This window comes from Dromiciops gliroides, chromosome 6, assembly GCF_019393635.1.
Source record: "Dromiciops gliroides isolate mDroGli1 chromosome 6, mDroGli1.pri, whole genome shotgun sequence".
Classification (NCBI taxonomy): domain Eukaryota; kingdom Metazoa; phylum Chordata; class Mammalia; order Microbiotheria; family Microbiotheriidae; genus Dromiciops; species Dromiciops gliroides.
The window spans coordinates 15985749-15998120 of record NC_057866.1 but is presented as its reverse complement, the minus strand read 5'-3'; the positions used below and the strand labels follow the sequence as shown (position 1 = coordinate 15998120).

Below are 12372 nucleotides of genomic sequence, written 5' to 3'. Positions count from 1 at the left end.
CGCTCGCGAGCCGGAGCCCCTGCGTTCCCGAGAGCTGGTGCAGCTGACGCTGATGTCAATGCATTTTAAAACATGAATTTTAAAAAAGCAAGAAAATGACAGAAAGCAGAGGATGTAGTGTGCGTGCGCTCGTGTGTGTATTTGTGTGTGTGCGCGCGTGTGTGTGTGTATGTAAGAGATCGCCTTGGACTGGGGGATGCCAAGTCGGGGTGAGGGCGGCCATCTCGGGGTGGGGTGGAGGCGCCTAGCATTTGTCCCGGACTGTGGGTCGGGGCCCGAGAAGAGGGGGCTGCTAGGGGAAGGAGAGTGAGCTCGGCGCAGGCCCTGGGGAGGGGGCGGGACCGCGACTGCGGCTGGGGGAGAGAGGCGCCGGGGGAGGGGGCCGGAGGAGGGGCCTGAGCGGGGAGGGGGGCGCGGACCCGGCGAGGGCGGGCCGGAGGAGGGGACCCGCGGGGGAGGGGTGGCCAGCCCCCACCCCGCCCCGGCCGACGGAGCATGCAGTTGGGCGCAGGCCGGCTGGCCGAGATCCCCGGCGGCCGGGCGTCCGCAGCGGAGGCGCAACTGGTGCCCGGGCCGGGGCGCGGCGGCCGCGGGAGCCCGCTCGGAGCCGCGGGCCGGCGGCCGCACGGAGCCCCCCCGGCCCGCGCGGGCTCGGGCGGCCGGCTCGGCGCGTGAAGCCTCCGGCCCCCTTGGAGCGGCGGGCGGCGGCCCGGGTGGATGCGGGGCGCGCCCGGGGCCCGAGGCGAGGAGCTGAGGCCGGCGGCCCGGTCCAGGCGCTCCCGGGGGGCTGCGCGGAGGAGGCGGCGGCGGCGACCGCGGGCCCACCGTCGCCAGCCATGCTGCTGGCCTCGGCCGTGGTGGTCTGGGAATGGCTGAACGAGCACGGCCGCTGGAGACCCTACAGCCCGGCCGTGAGCCACCACATCGAGGCGGTGATCCGGGCCGGGGGCCCCCGCGCCGGCAGCGGCAGCGTGGTGCTGGGCCAGGTGGACAGCCGCCTGTCGCCCTACATCATCGACTTGCAGTCCATGCACCAATTCCGGCAGGACACCGGTGAGCCCTTCTTCTCCGCGCCCCCGCCCCCCCGCCAGCCCTCCCTGGCCGCCTCCCCCCCTCCCCCCGGGCTGGCACTGCCCCCTCGGTGCGCGGAGACATCCCCAGCCCCTCCCGCCCCCTGAGACATCCCCGGCCCCAATGCCCTCCAGTCCCTCCCTCCGCCCTGGCTGCCCCCCCCCCCATGGCACTGCCCCTGGGTGTGCGGAGACATCCCCAGCCCCTCCCGACCCGGAGACATACCCGGCCCCAATGCCCTCCAGGCCCTCCCTCCCCCCATGCTGCCCCCGCCCCCCCCATGGCACTGCCCCCTCGGTGTGTGCGGAGACATCCTTCCGCCCCACCACCCTCCCTGCTCCTGGGCTCCATCAGCCCCCTCTGCTGTCAGCTCCGGTGTCTGGGACCAACTTGGGGCAAGATGGAATTCCCCAGAGCCTCGGGTTCTTCCCCCAGGGCATGTCGGGGAGGAGGGGGCTTGGTCGGTGGAGGCAGGACGGAATACCAGGGATGCCTCGCAATTCCCTGTCCCAAGGCCGGGGTTCAGCACCGGAGAGTGCCCGAGCAAACGCCTGGAGCAGATGGGGAAGGGGCTGGGCTAGGGGGGAGGGCGCGTCGGAGAAAGAGGGAAGGCTGATGAATGCCAGGCCAGGCAGGCTCATTCACTTTGCCAACTGGGGTTTGGCAGCAGCAGCAGCAGCAGCAGCAGGAGGCGAATTCTTTCAGAGAAAGGTCGTCCAGATAGTTGCTGGGTATGGCCCCTTCTCCGTCCCCCCAGGAATATGACCCATGACCTCTCCGAGGTGACTCTCCCTCTTTTAGTGGAGAAAATGGGTTTGTTTTCCAGGAATGACCCGTTCGCTTGGAACCTCTTTGGATGAGGGAAAGTGAGGGGAAACCTTAATACTGGGAGGTGGGGGGGCTCGGGGTCTGGCAACTTGGAGAATCTATGGCAAACCACGGGCACAATCTGGGACTGAGTAGGACCCTGAGCTGGCAGTCAGAAGGGAGCTGCATTGCTTTGTATGGGGACTGACCAGGGCTAAGGAACTCTGCCCAAGCCTGGCTCTTTGGGGTTCTGCATTATTCACAGGATTTAACCGATTCATTAGTGGACTAAGGGGGTAATCCTCCCTTAGCCCCTTCTGCGTGAGAATTGGGCCTGAGGTTGCAGCCCGGTGCAACTTAGGAGACTGGGGAGCCCAGCTGCTGGAGGGAGGGAGGGAGGGCTGGGGCTCTGGAGAGGATGATTAGGAGGGTCCCGGAGGGCCAAGGAACAGCTGTTTGCTCACAGCATGCTTGTACTCATTGGAAAGACCCCAAATCCTGTGTGCTAATTAGGATCGTCATGGGAAGGGAATTTTCTTCCTCATTTTGTTTTTCTCTTGGTTTTCTCTTTGGCAAGTAAGTACCTTGCAGACACACACTGGTGAGGTTTTAGGTTTCTGGGATAGATTCCAGAATTACCAGGATCCTGACCCCTTTCCTTGAGAGGGGATACACTGCAGGGAGAAAGTGTGTGGGGGGGTGGCTCTTGGGGCAGGAAGACTCCTGATAGGGAGGGAATAAAGAGCAGGAATGTGGAAAGACTGAGCTAGGCAGATTAAGAAGGCCCCACAGCCCTAGTGTCATTTGGATGGAGGTTGCTGTGGGGGGCAGGGAAGCAAAAGACTGTGTGTCTCTGGGTTGGGGGGGGGGTGCTGCTCTCTCTTTGGATGTGCATAGTGGGGGTGGGGTTGGGCCTGGGAGAAGGCAGGTAGGGGAGACATCTAACAGGGAATTCCAGTTCAGCTCAAAATAACCTTGGAGGTGGGGAATTTTTTTTTTATCAGAATAACACTCCCCTCTTCACCCGGTGTAGTTTCAGTGGGCTGTGGTGCTCACTACTCCCAGCTCTGACTCCTGGGGATTTTACTCTGCAGAAATCTGGGTAGGAATTCGGGGGTAGCCCTTTTCAAGTAGGTGCTTTATTTTGTCCTCTTTGGGACAAGGCTACGGATAAGGGAGGAAGAAGAGAGAGAAACCTGCAAGTCAGCAGAGTTTGCCTTGACACCATAGCTAAGCAACATCCCCCACCTCCAGGCAGTAAAGCATGATGGGTGGCAGGTTTGAAGGAGCCCACTTTCTAACCTTAACCCTGGCTTTGTCAGGAGATTGAAGTGGTTTCTCCTTCCTGAACCTCCATTTTCCATCATGGGAAAATAAGGTTGAACCAGCCAGATTCTATCGATGACCCCTTGGAGATCTGCCTTTCTGTTCTGTTCCCTTACATCTCTTTTAAAAAATATTTTTTTTAATTTTTTTTTTTTAGTGAGGCAATTGGGGTTAAGTGACTTGCCCAGGGTCACACAGCTAGTAAGCCAGATTTGAACTCAGGTCCTCCTGACTCCAAGGCCAGTGCTCTATCCACTGCATCACCTAGCTGCCCCCCATCCCTTACATCTCTTGACATAGGAAACAATTGAATTCAAGCAGCATTTCTCAAGTGCCTACAAGGGGCAAGGAGAGCGGCACAGGTAAGAGAGCTGCCTTTGGGGGCCAGGAATACCTTGGTTCAAGTATGGGAGCCTCCCCTCAATGGCCTAGGCCACTTTTTCAGGCTCCCAGGGGCAGAGCATGTGCTCACCTGCCTTGGAAGAGAGAGCTTCCCCATCCTGAGCTGTCTCTGCCAATGAAAGCGGAGGGTCCAAGTCCCTGTCCCTGTGTACGAGGCGTTCTGGGCTGATCCAGACAAAAGAACCTTCTGCATTTCACTGGGCAGTATACACCACATCCCCAGGCATTCTAGGTTCTAAGGGTCCCTTGTAGCCCGGACATCCTCTGTCTTGTTAAGCAGACCTGAGAGCCCTCCACAACCTGATGATGGTGATGAGACAAATGTTTTCTCTGTGCCGGGTGCTCTGCTAGGTTTGGGATCTACAACCGACAACCTCGGAGGAACTGGCCCCTACCCTCAAGAAGCTGACATTCTGCTGCACCATTAATGATCACAGAGCATTGCACAGTGGGGTCAGTTACTGAGAGCTTTGAATGCCAAACAGCAGATTTTGTATTTGATCTGGGAGGTGACAGGGAGTCACTGGAGTTTATTTGAGAAGGGTGACAGGGTCAGTATTGCCATTTTAGGAAGAGAGCTCTGACAGATTTGAGGCAGACAGACCCAACAGCAGGTGGGTCTGTCCAGATATAGAGTGATAAGGGCCTATACTGGGTGTGGGGGGGGGGCAGGGGGGCGTGACAGTGTCAGGAGGAGGAAAGGAGGCCTATATGAAAGATGTTATGAGGTAAAATCGACAGGCCTTGACAACAGGTTGCATGTTACTGCTGCTGCTGCTGTGTGTGTGTGTGTGTGTGTGTGTGTGTGTGAGAGAGAGAGAGAGAGAGAGAGAGAGAGTCAGTTAAGGATAACACCAAAGTTGTGAGCCTGAGGAACTGAAAGGCTGACTAATAGGGGAGGGTTTGGAAGGGAAAGATAATGAGTTCATTTTTGGACATGTTGAGTTTAAGATGTTTACAGGACAAAGCAATTGGAGATTCAAGACTGGAGGTCAGCTGAGAGGTTAGAGCCTGATAAGTTGATTTGAGAATCATCAGCATAGAGGTGATAATTGAATCCATGGAAGTTGATGAGATCATCAAGTGAAGTATTATAGAGGGAGAAGGGAAGAGGTCCTGGGAGCTAGGCCGGTGGGACCACCCACAGTTAACAACTAAGTACATCCTGGACAGACCAGCTTACATTGTTAGAGGGAGTTTTTCATGGGGGACTCCCTGGAGGTGACATTTGAGTTGAAACAAGAAGGAAACTAGGGATTTTGAAAGGGAGGGTTGAAGATGGAGCACTTGCTAGCCAAGGAGGTAGTTTATATACATAGGCACAGAAAGGGGATAGACATTATATATACATATGTATATGCTATGATAATATAAATTCTTATTACATAGATATTACATATATACCATGTGTGTGTGCATATATAGGTATATGTATGTGTATGCACATATATATGTATATCATGTATATGAATGTATTTATATATTATATTTATTATTTGATTTATTTTGTTATTATATTTATTTAAAATATTTTATACACATATGTGTATATATGCCTATGTATACATATACATATATTTATACATACATATATATGTATATATACAGGAAGAATACCATATGTATGTGTGTGTGTGTGTGTGTGTGTGTGTGTGTGTGTGTGTGTGTAGGGAGCAACAAGTAAGTAAGCCCAAGGAGAGAGCAGCATGTGCTTCCTGAGACTCTAGAAGAAGAATCCATAGCCAATGTTCATTTGAAGGTTTTAAAATGACCACCCCGAGCTTCCTGTCCCGCACACTAGTAAGTTCTGGGGAATGTTCCCATCCAATGGTGTGATAGAGGAGAAAGGAAGTCAAATTGCCAATGTAAATAGAAATAGCACCTCATTTTCTTCATTTCTAAAGTGCTTCCATGTCCATTATCTCATGTGATTTTCACAATAACCCTGTGAGATGAGGTGTAGTAGAGAAAGTGTTTCGTTTTGTTTTTCAATCATCATTTGACAGATGAAGAAGTTGAGTCCAGGAGAGGGGCTGCAGTGATTTGGAGTTTGAGGACCCGGATTCGAATCTGTTCTATCTCTGTGACATTGCACCAGCAGGCATGTCGCTTCCCTGGCCTCAGTTTTCTGATCTGAACAATAAGGGGGTTTGACTAAATGATTTGAAAGGCTCTGCAGCTCAGAATTCCCAAGCTCAAGATATCTATCCACCAATCTCAACCTCCCCAGTAGCAGGGTTTACAGTAGTGCATCAGGCTAGAACGCCTTGTATTCAAGTCTTATCGGATCACAGGAGTTGGGCTTGGGTGGACCCTTTAGAACCCTTTTATTTCACAGATAGTTAAATTGAGGCCCAAAGAGCTTAAGTGAGATGGCCAAGGTCAAACAGAGGAGGCTTTCCAAAGGCAGGATTCTAATATAGGGCTTTCTAACACTAAATCTACTTTTTTTTTTCCCCTGTACCAGACATGAACTGAAGTATGCACCAGGCCCTAGGCCATATACACTGGTGGCTTTGTAAGGACATTACCTCCCCATTCACCAGCAAGACTTTAAAATTTGGAATAAAATTACCCAAACAATAGGGAACTGAAATTAACTTGCCCAGAGGTAACTGCCTCCTTTCCCTTCCTTCCAAGCCTTCTCTTCTCCATCTTTCTTCCTCTTTTTTGTTGCTTCATCAAGTCTCCAAACCTTTTCCTGTGTTGGAGAGAGCTTCGTTGGCTCAGAAGTTGCCTTCTTTGCCTGCCTTGTCCTCTCCCTACCTCCTATTCCTTTCCAGTCTCTCTACTTGTGACCTCATTGCTGCCAGTCACCAGGGAGACCCTGGCTGAAGGTGCCCCGGCCCCTGCATACTCCTCAGCTCAGCTTCAGGCTCTGAGCTCATTTCAGATTCTAAACCTGTTCTTTCCTGGCATTTGGGGCCAGACAATCAGAAAGACCCGGAGTGAAGGGAGATATTGGTGGGAAGGAGGTGGAACAAGATGGCAGCGTTGTTTCCACAAGCCTTGGTCATATCCTTCATCATCATACCCACTATGACCTAGATTTACTTTCCAAAGACCTATGTTTTCTGCTATTCAGGTAGAAAAGGCAGCCAGGGTTTGGTGGAAGGGGTGGCAGTCCTGGAGTGGGAACACACTAGGGTTTGAGTCTTGGCTCGAACACAACCAGCCTCAATTTACTCATCTATAAATTAGGGATGATAATTCTGTTTTGTTTACTCCTCCCTGACTCTTTGGGGTTTTTTTTGATTTTTGGTTTTTTAATTTTTTGTGGGGCAGTGGGGGTTAAGTGACTTGCCCAAGGTCACACAGCTAGTAAGTGTCAAGTGTCTGAGGCCAGATTTGAACTCGGGTCCTCCTGAATCCAGGGCCAGTGCTTTATCCACTGCGCCACCTAGCCACCCCCTCTCCCTGACTCTTTGTGACCACATTTGGGGTCTTGGCAAAGATACCAGAGTGGTTTGCCATTTCCTTTTCCAGCTCATTTTACAGATGAGGAACTGAGGCAAGCAAAGTTAAGTGACTTGCCCAAGGTTGCATACTTAAAAAGTGTTTGAGGCTGCATTAGAATTTAGGAAGATGAATCTTCCTGGTGTGGGGGCCAAATTTAATATAGGGAGAGTTAATTGAATGGCTCAATTGAATATTGGGGTCCCAGAAATAATGAGGGACCTCTAGGTCCAAAGCTCCCTCCCCTCTGAACTGCCTTTTTAGATATTTCTCCCAGGCCAATAAGAAAGGAGCCTGACAGTCTCTTTTCCACAAACGAATCAGGTTTTATTAATGGGAATAAAATAAACAGCAAAGGTGAAATTAATAAAATCAAAGACAAGGGAATAGAGAAAAAGAAATACGGATAATCCCCCTAACTCTAACCTAAGGCTATACAATCCCCAAACTCGCTTCCAGTTCAGCTAATTCAAAAGAGCAGGGCTCATATGTTAACTCACCACCTGGGGTCCGTAGCTTCAATGGAAAACAGCTTTGCAGCCAGGGCCCACAGGACAAAACTGCTAAGAAAGAAAGTCTTTCTGCCTCGCTCCTGCAGCTCACACCACCAGAAAGGAAAAGTGACTCCAGGAGAGTGAGATCCCCTCAGCAAGCATTTACTCTCCCTCCCCCAAAAGAGGAGGTCCTTCAAACTGCCTGTGGAGAGTGGTATCTCCTGCTGACATCAGCAGCAGATGTCACTCAGGACAGGACAGGTGTGGCCCATCCCAATCAGTCAGGGCTTCCTGATTCCCCGTCTGGTGCTCTAGCCATTGTCCCACTGAGCAGCCTCCTTATGATTAGTAATGGTTTACTCTTATCAGCAGAATCATGGCAACAATGTAAGAAAACAAAGGAGTCACTTGAAGTCCTTGGTTCATATTCCGGCTCTAAAACTCATAGAATCCTAAAAGCATTTCTCTTCCTTGGGCCTCAGCTACCTCTTTTATGGGATGGAGTGATTGGGAAGGAGGGTGATCTCTAAAAATCTCTTCTCACCTGTGATTCTGTTGAGTTCAATTCTTCTCCCAGGAAGCCAGCCTGGTTCTGGCTCCTGTGATGTCTGTGTCCTCAGGTGGCCATAAGGTAAGTCATGGGCATCTGGGCCGTGGTACATTAAGAGCAAATGTTCTAGTCTCTGCCTCAGAAATCTCCACGCCATGAAGTATCTTGCTTTGTGTGCTGGTGGTAGGGATGGCTGGGACCAAGAATGCCCAGAAAGGGTTTGACTGTCTGAAGGGCCCGTGGGTCACAGAAAAAAATGAAGTTGACCTAGAGTTAGACTGAACAGAAGTTTCCTGCACCCTGCATTCCCTGAAGCCCAAAGAGCAAAGTATTTATTTACACTCATTATCTCATCTGAATTTCATAACAGCCATGTAAATTAGGCAATGCAGAGTTTCATATGTGTCAAAGAATAAGAATTAAAGTGGTAGCGGACCTTGGCCATCATCTAGTTTGATTCCTTCATTTTGCAGATGCAGAAACTGAGGCGCAGAGAAGTGATTTGTTTATGCTAGTGTTTGGGGGAGGGAAGGATAAGCCTACCATCAGGCAGGATGCTCAACGATTTTTACAAATATTATCTCATTTGATCCTTACAACAACCCTTTGAAGTAGGCACTGTTATCTCCATTTTACATTTGAGAAAACTAAGGTAAAGAGAGGTTAAGTGACTTTCTCAGGATCACAGCTACTAAATGTCGGAGAATGAATTGGAACTCAGGTTTTCCTGACTTCAGGCCTGGCTCTCTATTCCCTGTACTACTAGGTGCCTCATGATCACCAAGTATTAAGAAGCATTGGCAGGATTAGAACCCAGTCCTTCTCACTCAATTCAATTCAATCAATATTTATTGGGCACCTACCAGGTATCATTCTAAGTACTTTGAAGAGAAAGACAAAAATGAATAGGTCCCTGCCCTCCAAGAGCTTACATTCTCCTGGAGAAACTTCTATTATGCTTTGGCTCTTGGTACCAACCTGGAGTGGATGTTGCAGTCAGACACCTGGAGGGGCTACAGAGGAGGCCCAGCCTCTTCCTTTGCAATGAAAACAGATTATCAGAAAGGTTCCTGGAGGCCTATGGAGAGAGCATCAGCCTCTGGACCTTCAAACTACTAATTGTCTAATAAATACCCAAAGAATGAACGATAACCATCTTCACTGACCACATTTGCCAAACCCTCTGGTTCAGAAGTAGCTAACTGACTGAAGGATCTGGGTCAAGCAGCAAGACTGTTCTTATACCTCCAGAAACTTTTTGAATTCCTTGAGTTGAGGGAAAGCCCAATAACCTTGGGCTTGACACCAAGGAAGGTTCAAAGGGTTATAAAATGGACTCTGCCTTCAGAGACATTATAGTCAGGACAGCTAAGTGGCACAGTGGATAGAACACTGGGCTTGGAGTCAAGAAGACCTGAGTTCAAATATGGCTTCAGAAACTGTTTGACCCTGGGCAAGTCATTTAAGCCTCAGTTTCCTCATCTGTAAAATGAGCCGGAGAAGGAAATGGCAAAACCACTCCAGTATTTTTGCCAAGAAAACCCCCAATGGGGTCATGGAAAATCTAACACGACTCAACAACAAAGTGCAACCCCATTCATTTTACAGAAGAGTAAATTGACAGTTGTTTATTAAGTGCTTGATCTTTGCCGGGGCCTGTGCTAAGTGCTAGGGAGATAGAAAACAAAAGTTTAGAAGTCTCTACCTACTTATTCAATGCCATTCCAATTGAATTGCTGAAAACGCTATTCTATTGAGCTAGACAATTACATTTGGAAGAACAAAAGGACAAAAATATAAAAGGATTTAATGTAAAAATGTAAAGGAAGGAAGTTTAGCAGTAACAGATCTTAAACTAAGGCAGTAATCATCAAAACTGTCTGCTACTCTCTAAGAAATAGTGGAACTGAATAGATATACAATAGACAGTAGTAAATGATTATAGTGACCTTGTATTTGACAAAAGTAAAGATTTAAGCTTTTTAGTTTATTTTTTATTTTTTGGCAGGGCAATGAGGGTTAAGTGATTTGGTCAGGGTCACGCAGCTAGTAAGTGTCAAATGTCTGAAGCTGGATTTGAACTCAGGTCCTTCTGAAATCCAGGGCCTGTGCTTTATCCACTGCACCAGCTAGCTGCCCCAGATTTAAGCTTTTGAGATAAGACTACACAATTTGGTAAAAATTGTTGGGAAAACTGGAAAGCAGTCTGGCAGAAATTAGGTATAGACCAATTATCTTACACCATTTACCAAGATGAGGCCTGGACACATGACCTAGATATAAAGGGAGATATCAAGAAAACTACAAGAACATGGAATATAAATTGCAGATTATTTCTGGGAAAGGCAATAATAGTAACAATTGCTAGAATTTACATAGGAATTTAAAGTTTGCTAAGTGCTTTACAAATTTCATTTTATTTGATAAGATTTACAGATAGGAGAAGAATTTATGAATAAATAAGAGATGGAGAGCATTGTAAGATGTAAAATGGAAAATTTGGATTACATTAAATTTTAAAAGTTTTGTATAAATAAAACCAGTGTAGCCAAGATTAGAAAGAAGGCAGAAAATTGGGGGAAATTTTTATAGACAGTTTCTCAGTTAAAGGTTTCATGCCTGAAAGATATAGGGAACTTTGTCAATTTTATAAGAATATGAGTCATTCCCCAATTGATAAATGGTCAAAGGACATGACCAGGTAGTTTTTGATGAAGAAATCAAAGCTATATATAGTCATATGAAAAAATGTTCTGAATCATTATTCATGAGAAAAATGCAAATTAAGACAACTTTGAGATACCATCTCACACCTATCAAATTGGCTAAAATGATAGGAGAAAATAACAAAGGTTGGAGGAAATATGGAAAAATGGACACATTAAAACACATCTGGAATTATGCTCAAAGAGTTACTGAACTGCCTATACGCTTTGGTATGACCGTATCATTATTAGGTCTGTTTCCCAAGATGATGAGAACAAAGGGTCTATGGTCTAAAAAAAAGCATCCCTATGGTCTAAATTATTTATAGCAGTTTTCTTTGTGGTGGCAATTGAGGAGATGCCTATCGGGCGGGGAAAAGCTAAACAAGTTATGGTATATTTGTATACTACAAGTGATGGAATACTACTATACTATAAGAAATGATGAGGTACTTGATTTTAGAAAAACCTACAAAGGCTTGTATGAAAAAAGGAAAAGTGAAATAAGCAGAACGAAGAGGACATTGCATACAGTAACAGCAGTATCGTTCAAAGAAAAATTATGAACAGCCAAGTAATTCTGAGGACTATAAAAATGCAGATCAACCATCATTGACTTATGAAGGAAGATGCTATCTACCTCCAGAGAAAGAACTGATCAATAGAAATATGTATATTATGGCTTTCTATTTATAAATTTGTCAGAAGGTGGCCTTCTATAAGGCAGGTGGGAAGGGAGGGAGGGAGACATTTTGGAACTTAAAATGTAACCCAAAAATAAAAAAAAGAAAGGAAGAAAAAACCCCAATAGTACCAAAAAATATAAATAGATAAAAAGCTTTTTGCCTTCAAAGAACTGATGTTCTAACAGAGCCAGCTTGGAATAGAAGAGGGGATCAATGGTGGCCAGGTTAGGGGGTTTCTGTCGAGGCCTTCACAATGCTTTTGAATGGAGCCTTAAGATGATTGGTTGTCACATTCTTTAACTCAGATTTCTACGCAGAAAATGTCCTAAGAGTTAGCACAGGTTTAAGCTTTAGTAACTTAAAAACTTTTTTCAAAAATTGTTTATTTAGTATTTTATTTTTCTCCAATTACTTGTAAAAAGAATTTTTAGCATTTTCAAAATTTTGAGTTCCAAACTTTCTCACTCCCCATACCTCTCATTGAGAAGGCAAGCAAATTAAAATAGGTTATACATGGGGCAGCTAGGTGGCGCAGTGGATAGAGCACTGGCCCTGGAGTCAGGAGTACCTGAGTTCAAATTTGGCCTCAGACACTTAACACTAACTAGCTGTGTGACCCTGGGCAAGTCACTTAACCCCAATTGCCTTACTAAAAAAAAAAAAATAGGTTATACATGTGAAGTCACGTAAAACATTTTTCTATTAGTCATGTTGTAAAAGAAAACATAGACTTAAAAAAAAAAAAAACCACCAAGGAAAATAAAGTTAAAAAGTGTGATTTGATCTGTATTCAGACACCATCATTTCTTTCTTGGGGGGATGGATAACATTTTTCATCATAACTCCTTCAGAGTTATCTTAGATCATGGTATTGC

General features: G+C 47.2%; 1 protein-coding gene across 5 annotated transcripts in view; it reads left to right on the top strand.

Annotated features, from left to right (window-relative positions):
• The first annotated feature begins 2 nt into the window (after window positions 1–2).
• Window positions 3–12372, top strand: part of DTX4 (deltex E3 ubiquitin ligase 4) — a 37839-nt gene continuing 25469 nt past the window's right edge. Inside the window, exons 1-2 of one of the 5 annotated variants that reach the window (XM_043969593.1) lie at window positions 4431–4609; window positions 5277–5406. Coding sequence is in view for 1 of the 5 variants with exons in the window: in XM_043969591.1 (XP_043825526.1) it covers window positions 837–1053 (217 nt within the window). In the remaining 4 variants the exon portion in view is untranslated. Of the gene's footprint in view, window positions 120–746; window positions 1054–1775; window positions 1803–4430; window positions 4610–5276; window positions 5407–8139; window positions 8188–12372 lie in introns of those variants that run through there. The other 4 variants (XM_043969594.1, XM_043969591.1, XM_043969595.1 and 1 more) reach the window with 4 other exon arrangements.